This window comes from Felis catus, chromosome C2 (genome assembly GCF_018350175.1).
Source record: "Felis catus isolate Fca126 chromosome C2, F.catus_Fca126_mat1.0, whole genome shotgun sequence".
NCBI lineage: Eukaryota > Metazoa > Chordata > Mammalia > Carnivora > Felidae > Felis > Felis catus.
This window is the reverse complement of record NC_058376.1, coordinates 16,117,588-16,134,662: the sequence shown is the minus strand read 5'-3', so window position 1 is coordinate 16,134,662 and position 17,075 is coordinate 16,117,588. Positions and strand designations below refer to the sequence as shown.

At 36.5% G+C, this 17,075-nt stretch overlaps 1 protein-coding gene across 4 annotated transcripts in view; it reads right to left on the bottom strand.

The window, feature by feature from the left end:
• Positions 1–8,309: 8,309 nt before the first annotated feature.
• Positions 8,310–17,075, bottom strand: part of LTN1 (listerin E3 ubiquitin protein ligase 1) — a 69,773-nt gene continuing 61,007 nt past the window's right edge. For 3 of the 4 annotated variants that reach the window (XM_045036700.1, XM_011285732.3, XM_045036701.1), the window contains 5 exons: positions 13,850–14,021; positions 12,561–12,781; positions 10,990–11,184; positions 10,133–10,300; positions 8,310–9,639 (listed from right to left, as the gene is read on the bottom strand). In XM_045036700.1, the coding sequence (XP_044892635.1) occupies positions 9,577–9,639; positions 10,133–10,300; positions 10,990–11,184; positions 12,561–12,781; positions 13,850–14,021 (819 nt within the window). In that variant the 3' untranslated portion in view covers positions 8,310–9,576. Of the gene's footprint in view, positions 9,640–10,132; positions 10,301–10,989; positions 11,185–12,560; positions 12,782–13,849; positions 14,022–17,075 lie in introns of those variants that run through there. The other variant, XM_023238833.2, reaches the window with a different exon arrangement.

Here is a 17,075-nt window from a genome sequence, read left to right as displayed (position 1 = left end):
TGACCCTCCGCTGCTCATGCTCTGTCTCTGTCTGACTGTCAATAATAAATAAAGGTTAAAAAAATATTTTCTTTAAAAGAGAAGAATGGATAAACAAATTGTGGTATACATATGCTATGGAATCCTATTCAGCCATAAAAAAGGAATGAAGTGCCGATTTGTGCTCCAATGTGGATGAGCTTTGAAAACATGCCAAGTGAAAGAAAGTAGACACAAGGTCACATGTTGTACAATTCCATTTATATGAAATATCTGGAATAGGTAAATCCGTAGAGACAGAACGTACATTGGTGGTTAGGGTAGGGTGGGGAGTAACTGCTAATGTATTAAATGTTACTAAACCGGCCATTTAAAAATGGTTAATTATATGCATGTGAATTTCACTTCATTTTTTAAAAAGGCTAGCAAAAACTTCTATAGAACTGACAAATCTATTAGGAATAAAAGAGCCTAGTAAAAGTGAATAAAAGACTGTTCTACAGCCAGTAACAAGTAAATCGGAACCAGTTTTAAACCTGTTTGATCATGTGTAACTTGCCTCAGTTTAATCTTAGTTGATCACTGACAACTTGTATCAGAAGCCATTCAGTGACAGTCTCATACTTTGAAGGTCAACCAATCAACAATAAACTTATCAGTAATCTGCTGAAAGCCACCTGACCGGCATGTCTTGCCAGAATAACTATGTTTGTGAGGCTGACATCAATTTTCTCCACCTCTGTAACCAACACAACAATCCCTGACTCAAAAGCCTCATATGAAATTAGCAGTTGGTTACTCAAAATGAAAGGTCTAACCAGCATCACTCTCCCTTTCCCAGTTCTTGCTTTAGTTATCAGGTGGTAATCTTGATCTCTTCTTTGGACAATTCTCACAAGATTAGTTACAATACCTCACTTGACAGTATTCCAATGGATTCTTGGACCAACAGGAAAGATCAGTGGCTTCTTGAGCCCCACACTCCCAATAGTTCTCAATTCTGTTGCCAGATGAGTTTCTCAAAAACAGTCTGAACTTTGGGCAGTTTCATTGAGTTCTTATTGCTGAATTTATTTCATCTAAGAGTTCTACTAAACAAATAGATCTTCATATGATAAGGTACTTATTATACTTTGTTTTGTCCACATGATAATCAGACCTTCTGATTTAGAAGTGAACCATTTGGTAAAGATTTTTGCCATTAACCTACCTATGCTCCCACCGCTTGTTTTCATCATTTTTGTTCATCTATTCATACAAATTTATACAAAATGTTGTATTATGTGTTGTTTTGCCCCTTATTGTCTTGTGTGTGTTGAATGTATAAGGAAGTGCTTCATAGGGAACAGATGGAGGCATAGGCTAAGACTCCAAATCAATATAAATTGGCCCTAAAGACTAATGGTCCATTAGACTGATGACAATTGGCTGCTAAAATGATGGGTCAAATTTTGCCTTGGGTCATCTGTGAAATCTTCATGAGTATTCCTCAAGGCCGGGCAATTTGTAAAACAAGTTCACTTTGTTTAGTCTGTATCTCAGGATCATCAGTGTTTGGGGTCACTGATCACCAGCTCCTCCCTATTCTCCGCTTAGCTGGGCAACCCCATCTACCATTAACAAACACCCTTTTGATAAATGCACTGTCTTTTTCTTGTCATTGATTTGTCTATGGCAAAGGCACAACCTCCTCCTGACAGTCTTCACACTACAATTCTAACTCTTGTGCTTAACTTGGCAAAAGTTTGCTACAAAATGACTCGTATTACTTATAGCCATTATAAGGACCTTCTCATCAAAATTAATATATTCAAAGGAGCTCTAGAAAAATCGGGGGGGGGGGCCTAAAATATGCAACAGTCAACTTTTGATTGATATGTGGAGGCCTCAAAATGAAACAGTGACTCACTGCCATTCAAACGTTCTGAGACCGCCCTCCTGGCACCTTTTTTCTACCCAGTTTTATCTTTACCATCCATTCAAACTTTCTATCCTTCTGCACCTTCTTTTACCTCCAAAAGAAGTGATCTTTTGCTCAAGGTTCTTTTTAGGGAAGATCAATTACATCATATCATAGCCCTTCAAAACTACTGGGACAGAATGCAGATCTAAAGAAACTAATATTTGATCCTTAGCCTGGAATCAAGTAGAGAGCTATAATAAATAAAGGATTTTCTTAATCTTAAGAAGACAAATCTGCTGTAGAGTTCAAAATTTTATAGATATTGATTGTCCTGGAGTCTGTACCAACCAGTTCACTTAATTATTAGATACTCGGATGGGAACAAAATAGTTAAAAGCAGCAAAACGAGGGTGCCTGGGTGGCTCAATCAGTTAAGTATCTGACTTTGGCTCAGGTCATGACTCACAGTTTGTGCATCTGAGCCCTGCACTCGGTTCTCTGCTGTCAGCATAGAGCCTGCTTCAATCCTCTGTCCACAACCTCCTCCTACTCCACTCGTATGCGTGCACGCTCTCAAAAATAAACATTAAAAAGAAGGCAGCAAAACCAACGACAAAAATACCAAAACTAGGAGATGGTTTAAATAACCCAGTTCTTCATAATTCAAGGTCTGACCTTGAAAGGGAAAGCAAATAGGAAATGTAGTACATAAGGCCATTCCAAGAGCCTCTCCTTTATGGATGGATTGGACAAAATTCAAAATTATAAACAAACAAGATGAATTAAATAGCAGATTCCGAAAACTGACCCAGGAAAAATTTCAACCAATATTCTGGGGTATCCTCAAGAACTAATTTGTAAGGCAGATGGGCTTGTCCTTTTAATTTCAAAAATGGATTTAAAAATGCCAATTTCAAAGATGTCACTTAACATTTCAAAAAGCTAACAAATTTCTGGCTTTCAAGATGTTCTGTGTTCTATAAGAATTAGAAAGCTATGATTAAGGATACCATAAGCAGAAGGGCCATGGGAAAAATTAATGTCCTATGGCAGCTAAAAACAGGGCAACTATCCAAAATCTCTTCGGTAATGTCACTCCAGGAGACATTAGCACTTAAAACTTTCCCGACCTTCTTCTAAACTAGGAAGACAGGTCTACAAATAAAGGTGGGTGACAAAATGCAGATATGGGTCACTTTATCCACTAATAATTCCACAGAACACCAGATCCCTCAAGAGTACTACAACCACGCAAAGTGTGGAAATGTCTAAATCTATAATGGTTAATCTGGGACCAATATCAGGATACAGTCCTTTCTTCATGACACAACCATGTAATAGGTAAGGTTCTATTTAATGAATGGAACTGCCAGGTAAAATTTGCAGCAGGATTATTTTTTATATATGATCAAATTATGGCTGATTTGGACATATAACCATACTGTGTACGTGTGATTCAAAAAATAACCAAATGATAAGCTATGATCCCAGAATTCTTACATGCTAAAGACTTTCAAGACATAGGTGAAGGCGAGCCTGGGTGGCTCAGTTGGTTAAGTGTCTGACTTTGGCTCAGGGCATGATCTCACGGTTCATGGGTCCGAGCTCCACGTTGGACTCTGTGCTGACAGCTCAGAGACTGGAGCCTGCTTCGGATTCTGTGTCTCCCCCTCTCTCTGCCCCTCCCCCACTCACACTCTGTCTCTCTCAAAAATAAACATTAAAAAAAAAAGACATAGGTGAAGTATTTGGAGAAGTCCAGATTGATTCATCCTAGATTATCATAAACCTTTCTTTTTTGTATGTACATGTAAAGCCGGGCCTGCACTACAAATTTTCTGAAATCTAAATACAGATCAATTATTTCTGATGAAAATTTCACATCTGAATTGAAATGTACTGTAAATTTAAAATACACACCGGATCTCAAAAATTTAATAACTAATTCTTATATGGATTACATGTTGAAATAGTATTGTGGATGCTGAGTTAAAATGTGCTATTAAAAATTAATTTCACCTATTTCTTCTTACATTTTTTAATGTAGCTACTAGCTAACTTTATTTTAATTTTTAAAATTATTTTTATTTATTTTTGAGAGAGAGAGACAGAGCGCAAGTGGGGAAGGGGGAGACAGGAAGGGAGACACAGAATCCGAAGCAGGCTCCAGGCACTGAGCTGTCAAGTTCACAGCCAGACGTGGGCTTGAACTCGTGAACTGTGAGATCATGACTCGAGCCAAAGTTGGATGCTCAACTGACTGAGCCACCCAGGCACCCTGCTACTAGCAAACTTCAAAATAACATATATATATAAAGGGGAGCCTGGGTGGCTCAGTCAGTTAAGCATCCAACTTCAGCTCAGGTCATGATCTCGCAGTTCAAGAGTTCAAGTCCCACACTGGTCTCTCTGCTGTCCCAACGAGCCCGCTTTGGATCCTCTGTCCCCCATCCCCCCCACCGCCGCCCTTCCCACACTTGCACACATGCCTTTCTCGCTCTCAAAAATAAACATTTAAATAAAAAATATGTAAAATAACAAATATGGCTCCCATTATATTTCTATTTGATAGTGCTTGATCAGTCCATGCTCTAAGGCAATCAACTAGGGGTCATTTTGCCAGTCAGGGCACATCTGGCAATGTCTGGACATTTCTGGTTGCTACAGCTGAGATGCTGAACTGGCATCTAGTAGACAGAGGCCAAGAATGCTGCTTAACATCCTACAATGCACAGGGAAGTCCCCCAAAGAATTATGCACCTCAAAATGCCCAAAGTACTGAGGTTGAGAAACTAATTGTTTGTTCTTCAGCAGTGTGGCATACATAAAAACAAACAAATACCATTGTCTCTTAGTAGCTCATCCTTGGATCCAATAGCTTATTTTCTTACATCAGAGAAACTGCAGCCTAGACTAAGTTGTTGAAGACATCTTCACATTTGTACTAAGTTCACCTTTAAGTCTGATTATCAACCATAGCTCATATCACAATTTGCTGAAAGCCTACCTCTTAAGATCAAGAATCAGACAAGGGTATCTGCTCTCAACACTTCAACACTGGAAGGTTCTATCCAAGGCAATTAGGCAAGAAAAAGAAAGAAAAGGCATCCAGATTGGAAAAGAAGTAAAACTATCTCTATTTGCCAGTGACATGATCTTACATATAAAATTCACACAAACACATACACACAAACCTATTAGAGAAAATAAGTTTAGCAAGGATGGATGGTAGAAGATCAATATGCAAATTAAATCTGATGGTACCACATAAAGTATATTATCACTTTCTCTTTCTCATTTTACCATCCACTGGTTCAGCTTTCTCAAATCCAGAAATGAAAAGAGAATCCCATGATCCTGGTTCTGCAGTTTGAGAAGGGTCAATGCCCAGAAAAGACATTCTGAATACTGCACTAGTAAATTCTTACAAATACTGCTTGTTAATGGGTTTTGTTTTAAAGAATGAAAAGGAAGACTACCACCTGGATACACGATACACCACGGTCTTTTAGAATACTGTAACTTACCAGAAGCCAAACAGGCTCAAGTGAACAAACCTGTGGTCTTTTATAAGGTCTCTTTTTGTAAGTCTTTTATAGGACACATCACACTGTTAAAAATAAAAGAGGAAATCAACAGCCAGTATATATTTGAAATAACATATCAATTTAGAATGCCACAGATACAGAGGTTTCTTAATTTCCCTGGATACCCCTAATAAAATCTGGATACGAATTATACCCCTAATAAAATCTGGATACGAATTATACACATTATTTGATGCTTCGGTGCCCCTCAAAGAAGTTGCTATCCTTAAAAAAGAAATCCACAGTAAACAACAACAACAACAACAACAAACATTATCAAAGCTATTGAATTAGCAGCCCTCCATGCTAAACACCCAAAGTCTTTTTGAGCCCAAAGTCTTTTTGCAAGGACCTTTTATAAAACAAAAAGACAAATTCATGGAGAGGTTCAAGCATTCTGTCACAAACACACAAAATTTTTGCTTCAAATTTTGAAACAAACAAACTGAGAATAATTGAGTTGGAAGACCTTAAGGATAAGATCTGGCAAAGCCAGAAGGGCCACCTGGTTACACAGATAAAACTTAAAATGGGCACTTGTCAAATTCTTCCATAAATCAACTTATTACAGTGAGGACAAACTAGCCACAATAATAAGCAAGAGAAAGGGAGTACTTGAACTGCAGAGAATATGGCTCTCCAAGGAAAGTCTTGAAAGAACAAGAATAGAGGACTTCTTACCTACTCTTCAAGATTAATTATAAAGCTATTTTTTCAAGAATAAAGAATCTGTGTAGAATTAACACAGATAAGTAGGCCAATGGAACAGAATACAGAACCCAGAAACCAATTCACACGTGGAAGAGGATTTGGTAATATAAGAGAGGAGGCACTACAAAGTTAATGGGGAACAGGCATGCTATTTGATAAAGGATGCTACGAGAACTGGTTATCAATATGGGATAGGATTTGTGCCTTATAACAATCACAAAATTTAATTTCAGGTGAATCAGGCATATTTTGAAATTTATATCTTTTGAAACAAAATAGAATTTTCTTTTAACTCAGGAGAGGAATAAATTTTTAAAACCTAACACAAAAAAGGCTCAATCATAAAGGAAAAGGATGATAAATCTGACTAAATTTAACTGCAAAATTCTATATAATTAACGACAGACCACATTAAAATGAAGCCACATACTAAAAGCAGCCATGTAATAGAGAAAAACAGGTATATAGATAATAAATTCACAAAATAATGACCAGTAAATATATGAAATGAAGCTAAGGTTTCTGGTAGCCAGGGAAACAGAAATTAAAACAAAAAGCTACTATCTCACAGCTCTGACTAGAAAATTTTAAAAATCTGGTAAGACTAAGTAGTGGTGATAAGACAAGAAAACCAGAATTCTCTTAAACTGTCACTGGGAGTGCAAACTTGCGTACCACTTTGGAGAGCAATCTGAGAATGTCTAAAGTCAAAGAGTATACATATCTACTAGCTAAAAATACATTTGAGGGACGTATGTCTGGAATACCTAGCACATCCGCATGAGCAAATGTTATCAAGAATGTACACATGCAGCACGGTTCTAAAAAGCAAAAAGTTGTAATTAAAATGACCATCATTGGGGGAATTGGCAGGTAGACTAATATACTAAACAACAGTTGAGTGAAAAAGCTTACAAAAGATTACATACAACAGGCTCTCGCAAAAAAAAAAAAATTAATAAAACTGCTATATAATTACTTATGGATGCAAACACATGGTAAAGTATAAAATCTTAAAACAGGAAAGGTCACACCAACTTCAGAACAGATTAGCTCTGGGGAGGGAAAGAGGAGATGGCATCGGGGAGGAGTACAAAAGAGGAATATTTTATTTCTTTAAAAATCAGAAGCAAATATGGCAAAATAGTTTGTGAAGAGTACAAGGGCATTTATATTATTACTCTGTATATTTGAAATATTTTATCATTAAAAAGAATCTTAATGGGCACATATGGTATAACAATAAAATAATAACATTAATCATTCACACCACAAAAACTTATCAAGTAATAACATTAATTATTTAAGCCACAGAAACTTATGTACATACATTAGAGCATGTGATAAGAGTTAAAAATAAATTCTAAAATTTGCAATTTACATTAGGGTTTTAAATTAATAATTTTGCTAATGGGCTTTGAATCTCATGCAATTTTTTAACGTCCTTACACTAGAATTTTAAGGGATGCTCTGCAGAGTTGTTAAAGCTATATAAACAAAACTTTAATCAATCATATTTTGTATTTCAGTCTTATTTTTGAAAGCCTTTTCTGTAGTATATAAACAGTAACAAGCTTTACATATATTTACAAGTCTCAAAGACTAAGAGTCCTAAGTATGAAGAGTAGGTATTCCACTTTATTATAGTGTTTCACCAAGAGCCTGATGCCCTAAATACAAATGTGGAAAAACAATGCTCCATTATTCCCTTTTGTGTTCTTCTTGAGGTTTGGATCAGAAGCCAAGAAGTACCAATACTGGAAAAGTTATAAACAAGGTCTTATTATAAAACCATTTTTAAAGGAAAAGTGTGTAACTTTCACAGAGGAGTAACACAATCCTTTGGGATTACTATGTCAGAGAAAGACGTAAAAGAATATTTTAAGAAAGGGGTTAAATAGAGGTAGTAGAATTTTGCTATCTGTTCTTCACTTACTGACTCCTTGAGTCTCAAGGCTATAAGATAATAAACACTACAGAGAAAAATCCAAGAGACAGATAAAACTGGGTAGGATACTGCATCTACAAATTCAACTCAAGAGGGTCCATAACTCATGCATAATACTTCACTCTCGACTACAATACTCTGACCACATTCATTCTAGTTCAATAATAACCATTTTACCCAGTTGATGGTAAGCAGTGATTTTATTTAACATGACTTGCTTTTTGCCAATTAAACATTTGCAACAGAGATGATCAGCTGATCTTCAAGTAAACTTGCTACTAGATATGCTAATATTTCCCGTGTAATGGAAGACTGCAAAAAATTATTCCAAGTTCCAAACTTCCACATGTTTATATCTTGGGCACAATTTTTTAAGGGTAACAGTGCTGTGGCAAAAGGCAGGTTCCCACCTACTTCATTTCAGCCCATTATACTGAATTTTACTTAGTACTAAAATTATTAACTTGTACTTCTAAAGGCTGGAAAAAATAAGCTCCCCCAAATCTCTAATTTAGTGTAATCTTGGCCAGTAAGAATAGCAAAGATTGCTTACAAAATTGAAAGCCTCCTGCAACATTTTATAATTTTTTGTTTTTTCCACCAATGTTAAATTTCAGAAATACTTATTTCTTCCCTCTCAACAGAGGTATAACTACCACTCTGCTTCCTGAGTGAAATAATCTAATTTTTGCTTCTCTCAAATTCATATCCTCTGGAGACTCACTCAAACTGAGTAATAATAAAGTCACTGACAGATCTGCAATTCAAATTTCATTAATACATGGAAATTCTTCCACAGCAAAAGGTCAGTGCTGTGAATTTTCTGAATTTCATAACCCTTGATAAATGGAGACACCTTAAAGTTCAGTTTACACTCTTTGCTATAGGATTTCAAAGCATGCTTCAAATAGCTTATAATAAGCTATATTAATAGCTTAGCCTCATTTTATCATTAAAATAATCTACAAATATCCAAATACTAATTAATTTTGTTGTCATAACTAATAAATAAGTCTTAAAATATCTGTAGATAGAAATCAACCTTCTCCATTCATTTGCGTCAGTTGGACTTTTAGAATATAGATGAACAAACTGTTGTTTTTAGTATAATATAGTTGTACAGTGCTTTCACAAATTCCAATTCTGTAATTTAGGGTTTTTCCGTATTTATTTTTAAATATACAAAAAGATTAAACTATTAATATAAATATTTTCTCTCAAATATGTAATATTCTTATGTAAAAGAAAAGGTTTCCAAACATTTACAAAGCAATCTAAAGATAAGTAAACCTGATTTAGGATCATTACATTAACCAAAATAATTTTCCAGAGAAGGTCTCATTTAAAAGGAACGCTCACTGGCCTCCTCACATCAATACTTCAAGGTGGATCCAAAGCCACACTCTGCTTGATTTACTTCAGGGATCACTTCCAATGGAAAAAAATTTTCAGAAAAAGGTCTCACGACAGAGTGGACAAGTGGATTTGTTGCTAGACGTAAACCATTTGTACTGAAAAAGAAAAGGTTTTGAATGTCAAAAGAACTTTTTAAAGCTGTTGTATTACATATACATCTAAAGTAAGCTTAACAATGATAAAGTGGAAAAGGGAGAATACCAAAATTTTAGCTTCCTCCATTCATCTCCAAGATCAACACAACTCAGTATTACTTCCAAAGGCTATAGTATGATGCTTTCTACCTACACACAGCCACGGAGACATGTGAGGAAGACAAGACCTCCTTATGAAGCAACTGTACACAGCCGATGATTAAAGAAAGAGAGCAAAGAGCTCTGATGCCAGCTGGCCCCTGCTTCCAATTTTTTCAGTCTCATTTACGCTACTGGTCTCAGTGAACTACTAATTATCTTTTGCAGATTTTGAAAAATCATTTTAATATTAACTACATTTAAGAGTTTAACATTGTTTTCTTTCCCAAAATTAGATATCACACATATAAAATATACAAAAAATATAAATAAGCTAATTTCTCTTTGGACTTACCAAGCAGGCTGAATGGAACTTCTTCTTGCATGTTCTACAGGCTTTTTTTGGAAGAGAATAGTTGAAACCATGAATGACTGAGAAACAGATCATGCAATCTTCAACACCCTCAAAACGTTTGTCTACATTATTTTTCCATAATGCTAGGCCTTCCATAATGCTTCCATTCTGTTAACAACAACAAAAGAAAAAGAGAGTAAACATGCCCTGAAGTGCACCAAAGTTATTTTTATTCAATTTCATAAATTTTAAAATTAAATTTTAATTTGGAGAGGAGAGAATCTGCTTGGCTGTCTTCACACCTCCTGTTTTCTGAATGCTGGTTTTTAAAATGACCTCCCAAGTTTCAGGAGCCAGATATAATTTCTCTTCACTAAAGACAGACTTGAAAGAAAGGCTTCTGCATCAATACATCAAGCTTTATAGTATCAATGTGTAAACAACTATAATTTGTTTTAAAAGTCAAAGATCTCTGAGTAGTGGGATTTCCCTAATCACAGAAGGACAGGTGAAATCTTAGACTAAAAGTAGCTCCAAAGACATTCATCAGTCTGGTATCTTACAAGAAGATTCCCTCTCAAACAACTTCCGTAACACTACATATTGTTCCAGGTCATCCACAGTGCCAGTGGAGTAGAGTCAATCCCTCTCAAACACCAGGAAAGAGATTGTAGAACCTTAAAAATTAAAACAGCTTGGCAGGTTCAAGTCATTTAGGCATATATGTGTGCTGATCCAAGGAAATACAGTGTATCGGTTTCAGCCTCAAGCAGAAGGGATGTATTTTAAGTTTGCCCTTTCAAAGAGCAGGTCAGCAGTGCTCTATCTGGGAGGTCAATGTGGACACAGACACTTACTTGATGGGTGAGGTAAGTGCTCAACTGCAGCATCCAGTTCCGCCACTGCTGAACAGCCACTCCCACTCTCTTCCCACTCTCCACGGTTATTGAGCCCAGTGGATAATTTGAAGGCAGCTGTATAATAAGCTCAATAACTATGTCCTCAATAGCGTAAGTAGCCATCACTTCTCGAGTAGTAGCCCGAGCTTTAACCTGCAACATGGGAAAGGTAATACTTTCTTGCAAATTTCTTCCTTTTGTTCAAAAAACATCTTGATAGGATAGTCAGTCTTCATTCAAAGACAACACAGGTAAGCACGCTGGTTTATTAGACAAGAGGTATTTAGTAAATAGGTTTATATTTTAAAGTGATTTTCATGAAATTCAAAGTCAGTTTCAAAAGAAATTCTGCTCATAAAAATGTATGTTTTACAGTATTTGGCTTATCACATAAGTTTGTGAACAGACCAATGACAGAATGAGTTTTTAATTATTCCTTTTCTTCCACACAGGATATCAAATATCACTTCTATTTCAAAGTCTCCCAAGTCTTTCTCTGCCATCGCATTCTCTCGAGCTTTAAAGCCAACCATCAACTGTTGGACTATTTCCACCTACTAACCAGCTACAAGTTCAAAAAATCACCACAAAATTTCTAACATTCCTCTCCTTTTATGGAACAGTCCCATTGATACTACCTCACTCAGGTCCTCCTTGTTACTCATAATGTCTACACCAGTGGTATCTCCTGGCTATGCATTTGAACCCAAGCTCCATGCCAACAGCCAGTACTATACATTGCAGTCAGAGCAATTTCACAGATTAGAACTCTGACAGCGTCACTTGCCTCAAAGGAAAGTTTTCAGTGGCTAAATAGGACCAAATTATTTTAGACTATTATTTGAGGCCTTTCCCAATATGGCCTAATTCATCATGGAAGCAGCTGGTTCTCTATTTACTTTCAGGAATCCTACTGCGCACGAATAGCGGCTTATTCGTCATTTCTTACAGTCACAGAAATTACATTCTCATCTCCAAACTTTTTGCTTTTGCAATACTGCTTCTTCTATATTCAATCCCTTTCCCCTCATTGTCTTGCCCACTTCAAAGTAATCTTTCTCCATAAAGTTGCATCCAATCTCTTCGCCAGATGAACCTTTCCCACTCTGATCGCAGAGCACTCTTCCCCTTAATGAGCCACACTTTAGTTTCCAGTTGCAAATAAGATTATCAGGATCACGCTTTCCCCTTTATCAGATTATATGTGATTACACAATAAGGATCTGGCCTACTAAACCATTCATTTCCCAAGTGATTGACACACAGTGCCTGGAATGGTTTTCCAATATATATTTTGAACGAACTAACAAATGTTCAAAAACTTGATGGGGGTATATGAAATCATAACACTTTTTGACAATGACAATGACAATGACAATGAGATTTGACACCTAAGAATCAGAAAACAAAGTAGACAATTTGTATAATTCTGAACCACTGGTTAATATTGTGATGATATACACTACAAATGGCAGACATAATCAATATTCAAACAGCTTTCCTGGAAAAAAATTCAAGATAATACTAACCGTCATGCCATTAAATAGTTGTGTACTTGTTTGTACAGAAGAAATTTCTTGAAAAGAAAGAACACTGCTGACATACTTGCTTGTAAATCTATCTACAATATTGAAAACACGCTTCTCACTACTATTCCACCACAGCCTAACCATGGCAGGTAAGTCTTTTAGTGTCATATGATAGACTGAACAAGCCAAGTGTGGGATATGGTATGGAAGAGTTGCTGTTTCTGAGGAAAAAAACAAAGTCTTAGTTAGTAACAGGTATTTCTTACATAGAATAACAGACTAGAACATCATTTTTAATTCCTTAACGCTAGAGCCAGAGCTCATAAAATAAACATACCAAAGACACCAGAACTCTGGAGCATTAGCTTTCTCTCATACGTTCAAAGTGAACCATTAGAATGGCAAAAAAGAAGCAAAAAGGAAGATTCCAGCTGATAAGGAAAACTCTGCCTAGAAATAGCATTCTGTATTCCACATGACAGATCATAAAAGAGGAACATTCATATTTTAAAAAAGAGGACCCCACCCCCTGCCCCCGGGGGTGGAAAAAAAATTAAATAAAAAGGAGGAAAAGTTTAAAGACTGTCTTTCTTATAAGTTATGAAAAGGAGTTTGGCCCCTACACTTTCCCCAGAGCTCACTGATGTGTTATACAAAAATCCTAGAATATCCACTTCAATACTCGTAAGACATAGTACCCTCTTCAGATCTCCAAGGCATTTAAAAAATTCCAATTGCAAGGAAACCACTTAAAACACTATAGTACAACTAGATGCATGTATATCTATCCCCTCAGCTAAAATCTGAGCTCATGGAGTGAAAGAAATAAATTTCATTCATCTTTGTTTTCCCAACTGAAGGCTACTTGTATATAAGTATATATTATGCTTTTAAATATAGACTATTTACTTATAAAGACTTATAAGACCACAGACTTATTTAAGACTATAAGACTTATCTAAGACTATAAGTCTATAAGACTACTCATTTATAAGTATATATTATTATTTTATAAAACATTATCATATAGTTGCTTACAGAATATTGGCTTACAGAATGAAAGATAACAATCTCAACAAACTAGGCTTCAAAAATGTAAATTCTTACCCTTACCCACAAGATCTAAGTGTATGTCCTATTTAAATGAATATGGAAAATCGTGTCCTTCAACATTCTTGTGGCCACAACTCACATTTGGGGTTATTCTCCAAACTTGCAAGAATAAAGCATAATAAATACAACCCAATATGGACGTAGTCTCCACGAAAAAACACAAACACACGTCTTACCTCTAATACTCAACTGGAGCTCTTCCGTAAAGAATGTTTTAGGCTCCTTATTAGAGAGCTCAACAGCTGTCTCTGCATAAGTCGGATTTTCTGGCATCAGCCTGAACAGGTGATAGAGCAATTTATTCAAACTTTTTGTTTTTCGAAGGTACATTGAATACAGAGCCCGAAGCTGGTGGGGAGTAAAGAATTTTTGTTAGTAAACCCAATTAAACCAAGAGAAGCAGTAGAGAAGAACAAACCAAAATAGAATAGATTGTACAACACAATGAAAAAGGCATTAATTTGAACACTTAGAATTACAAGGAGGAGTCCTACAAAGTATGTGCCACATTCGTACTTTCCAAACATGTCATTTGATGGCACTGCTCCCTTTCTTTCTTCACAAACAGGCAGAAGTTTTCACTATCCCCTCATTATTAGACATATGCTTCCAACTTCTTTCTCAAACTACCTCCCTGTTAGCAAGTTCACCTCTACTTGGAGTCTCTCAAAATCTACTCCCTACTCCCCAGGGGATTTTCTCCCTCTCCCTCCCATGTCTTCCACACACCCCTTCTGCACCATAGGCCTTTATCTTTCAAAATCCTGCTTAAAACTAATCCCATTTTTATGACTGACCTCACACCATATCAAACACTCCACCAGCTTTAGTCACCATAACCAAAAAGTGGAAACAATCTAAATGTCCATCAGTGGATAAATGAATAAACAAAATGTGGTATACTGATACAATGGAATACTATTCGGTCATAAAAGGGAATGTGGTACTGGGGCACCTGGGTGGCTCAGTCAGTTAAGCGTCTTGGTCTCAGGTCATGATCTCACCATCCGTGAGTTTGAGCCCCCTATCAGGCTCTCTGCTGGCAGTACAGAGCCTGCTTTGGATCCTCTATCTCCCTCTCTCTGCCCCTCCCCCACTGGTGCTTGCGCTCGCGCGCGCTCTCTCTCTCTCTCTCTCTCGCTCTCTCTCTCTCTCTCTCTCATAAACACTGAAAAAAGGAATGTAGTGCTGATACATGCCATACATAGCATGCATGAATTTGCAAACATCATGCTAAGTGAAATAAGTCAGACACAATGAAAGACCACATATGTGAAATGTTCACAACAGGCAAATCCACAGAGATACAACATAGATTGGTGGCTGCCAGGGGCTGGCTGGAGGGTTTGAGAGGAAATGGCACAGTTTGCAAATGGGTAAATGTTCCTTAATTCAGGTGCTGACATGTTCTAAGATTAGATGGTGGTGATATTTACGCAATTCTGTGAATATAGCAGAAATACCAAACTGTATACTTTAAGTAAGTAAATTTGATAGTATGTGAAATACATCTCAGTAAAGCCATGAAACACACATATGCGCATAGCTTTGTTCCAGTTCAATCTGGTTCACTGGGAGTTTTGTTTGTAAGAAAAAATTTTTAAAAAACCAGACTTAGGACTAATAAGTTTTTTTAAAAAAAATCCTCAGCTTGTTTTAGAATTTATCTAATTAGTGCTATTAACATCAGTTATTCTGGTTTAATATCTACAGCTCAATTCAAGTTCCAGGCTCAGTACGTGCTGCTCTACAATTCTTTGTAGAGCTTTCCCTAAACATGTAGGTCAATGGTTTAATGAAAAAAGTGATGCCTAGTTCTTTTCTTTCTTTTTTTTTTTTTAAGAGAGGGAGAGAGAGAGCGCGCGCTCAAGTAGAGGAGGGGCAGACAGAGAGGGAGAAAGAGAGAATCCCAATGAATCCCATGGGTTCGATCCCATGAACTGTGAGATCATCACCTGAGCTGAGATCAAGAGTTAGATGCTTAACCAACTGAGTCACCCAGGCACCTGTGCATGGCCATTTTCTAAATTTCTGAATATAAGACAATAAGAACAAAATTCCTACACGTGGAAGCCTCACTTTCCTCCAACTTTTTAGAGATCAACAGTATTTTAAGAAACAAATGTAAAAGCCCAACAAGGAGTTCTTGAACTATATCACCAGCAAATAAAATTATCTCAAGTCACAAACATTAAGTGGCAGGCTTGAAGAAAAATAAAACTATTTTTTTAAAGTTTATTTATTTATTTTGAGAGAGAGAGAGAACATGCAGGAAGGGCAGAGAGAAGGGGAGAGCGAGAATCCCAAGCAGGCTCCACACTGTCAGTGCAGAGCCAGACATGGGGCTCGATCCCATGAACCACGAGATCATGACCTGAGCTGAAACCTAGAGTCAGACGCTTAACCTACTGAGCCACCAGGCACCCCAGAAAAATAAAACAATTTAAATATCTAGATCACTGTTGCTTCTCTGATTTGACTTTCCCCTTAGATATAAAAATAAAAAGATGCATTTGTTCATGTATTTGTATCAGGATCTGAGCTATCAACAACAACATAAATTATAACTTAAGAAATCTGAAAAAAATCACATTTGAAAAGAATGCCATATTTAGTCACATCTTAAATATGAGGTAATAAACTGTCGGTTATTCGTACTGTCAAAAAGCCACTGTTTATATTTAAAAAGTCCTAAGTTTATTAAACTGACTCAATCAGTATTTGATTAAAACTTTTAAAATGGGGAACTGCCTAAAGAGTGAAAAGGGAAAAAAAAAAAAAAAAACAACACACACACACACACACACACACACACACACAAAACTGTAGTAGATTTTTCCAGCTTCCCTCCTAGACAATGAGGTCTTACTTCCTAAACATGAGACAAGAGAGACATCTAGCGGCTGCTAGAATTTGGGCAAAAGAGTTCTCAGATATTTTCACCAATGAGAAATAATAGTTTGAATTACACAGGTAACATTTCACAGATCTTTCTCTAAACACTGATTTTCAAATAAGGTATATGCCCAATGATGTTTTGACTAGAACCTCCACAAGAGTCAGAAGCTAACCAAAGAAAAAACCAGCAAGATAGAATTCTTTTGAAATTATTACCATGGCAATACAAAATTAAATTATATAACTTTTGTTCCCTGCAATAAAAGGACTTGGTGGCTACATTCAGTTAAAAAAAAACTGATTCAAGCACATTCCAGAGATTAATTACTTTTGCAAAAACTGTGTGTGTTGGCGGGGGGGGGGGGGGGGGGGGTGGGTTGGAGGGGAGATCAGGAAGTAAGGGACAGAAATAAATTTAGCAGAATATCTGAAGTTAGCCAGATAAGATTAGATTAAAATGTGAGGCATTTCCCCCTGTTTTTCAAAAGGAGGGGAAACAAAGGG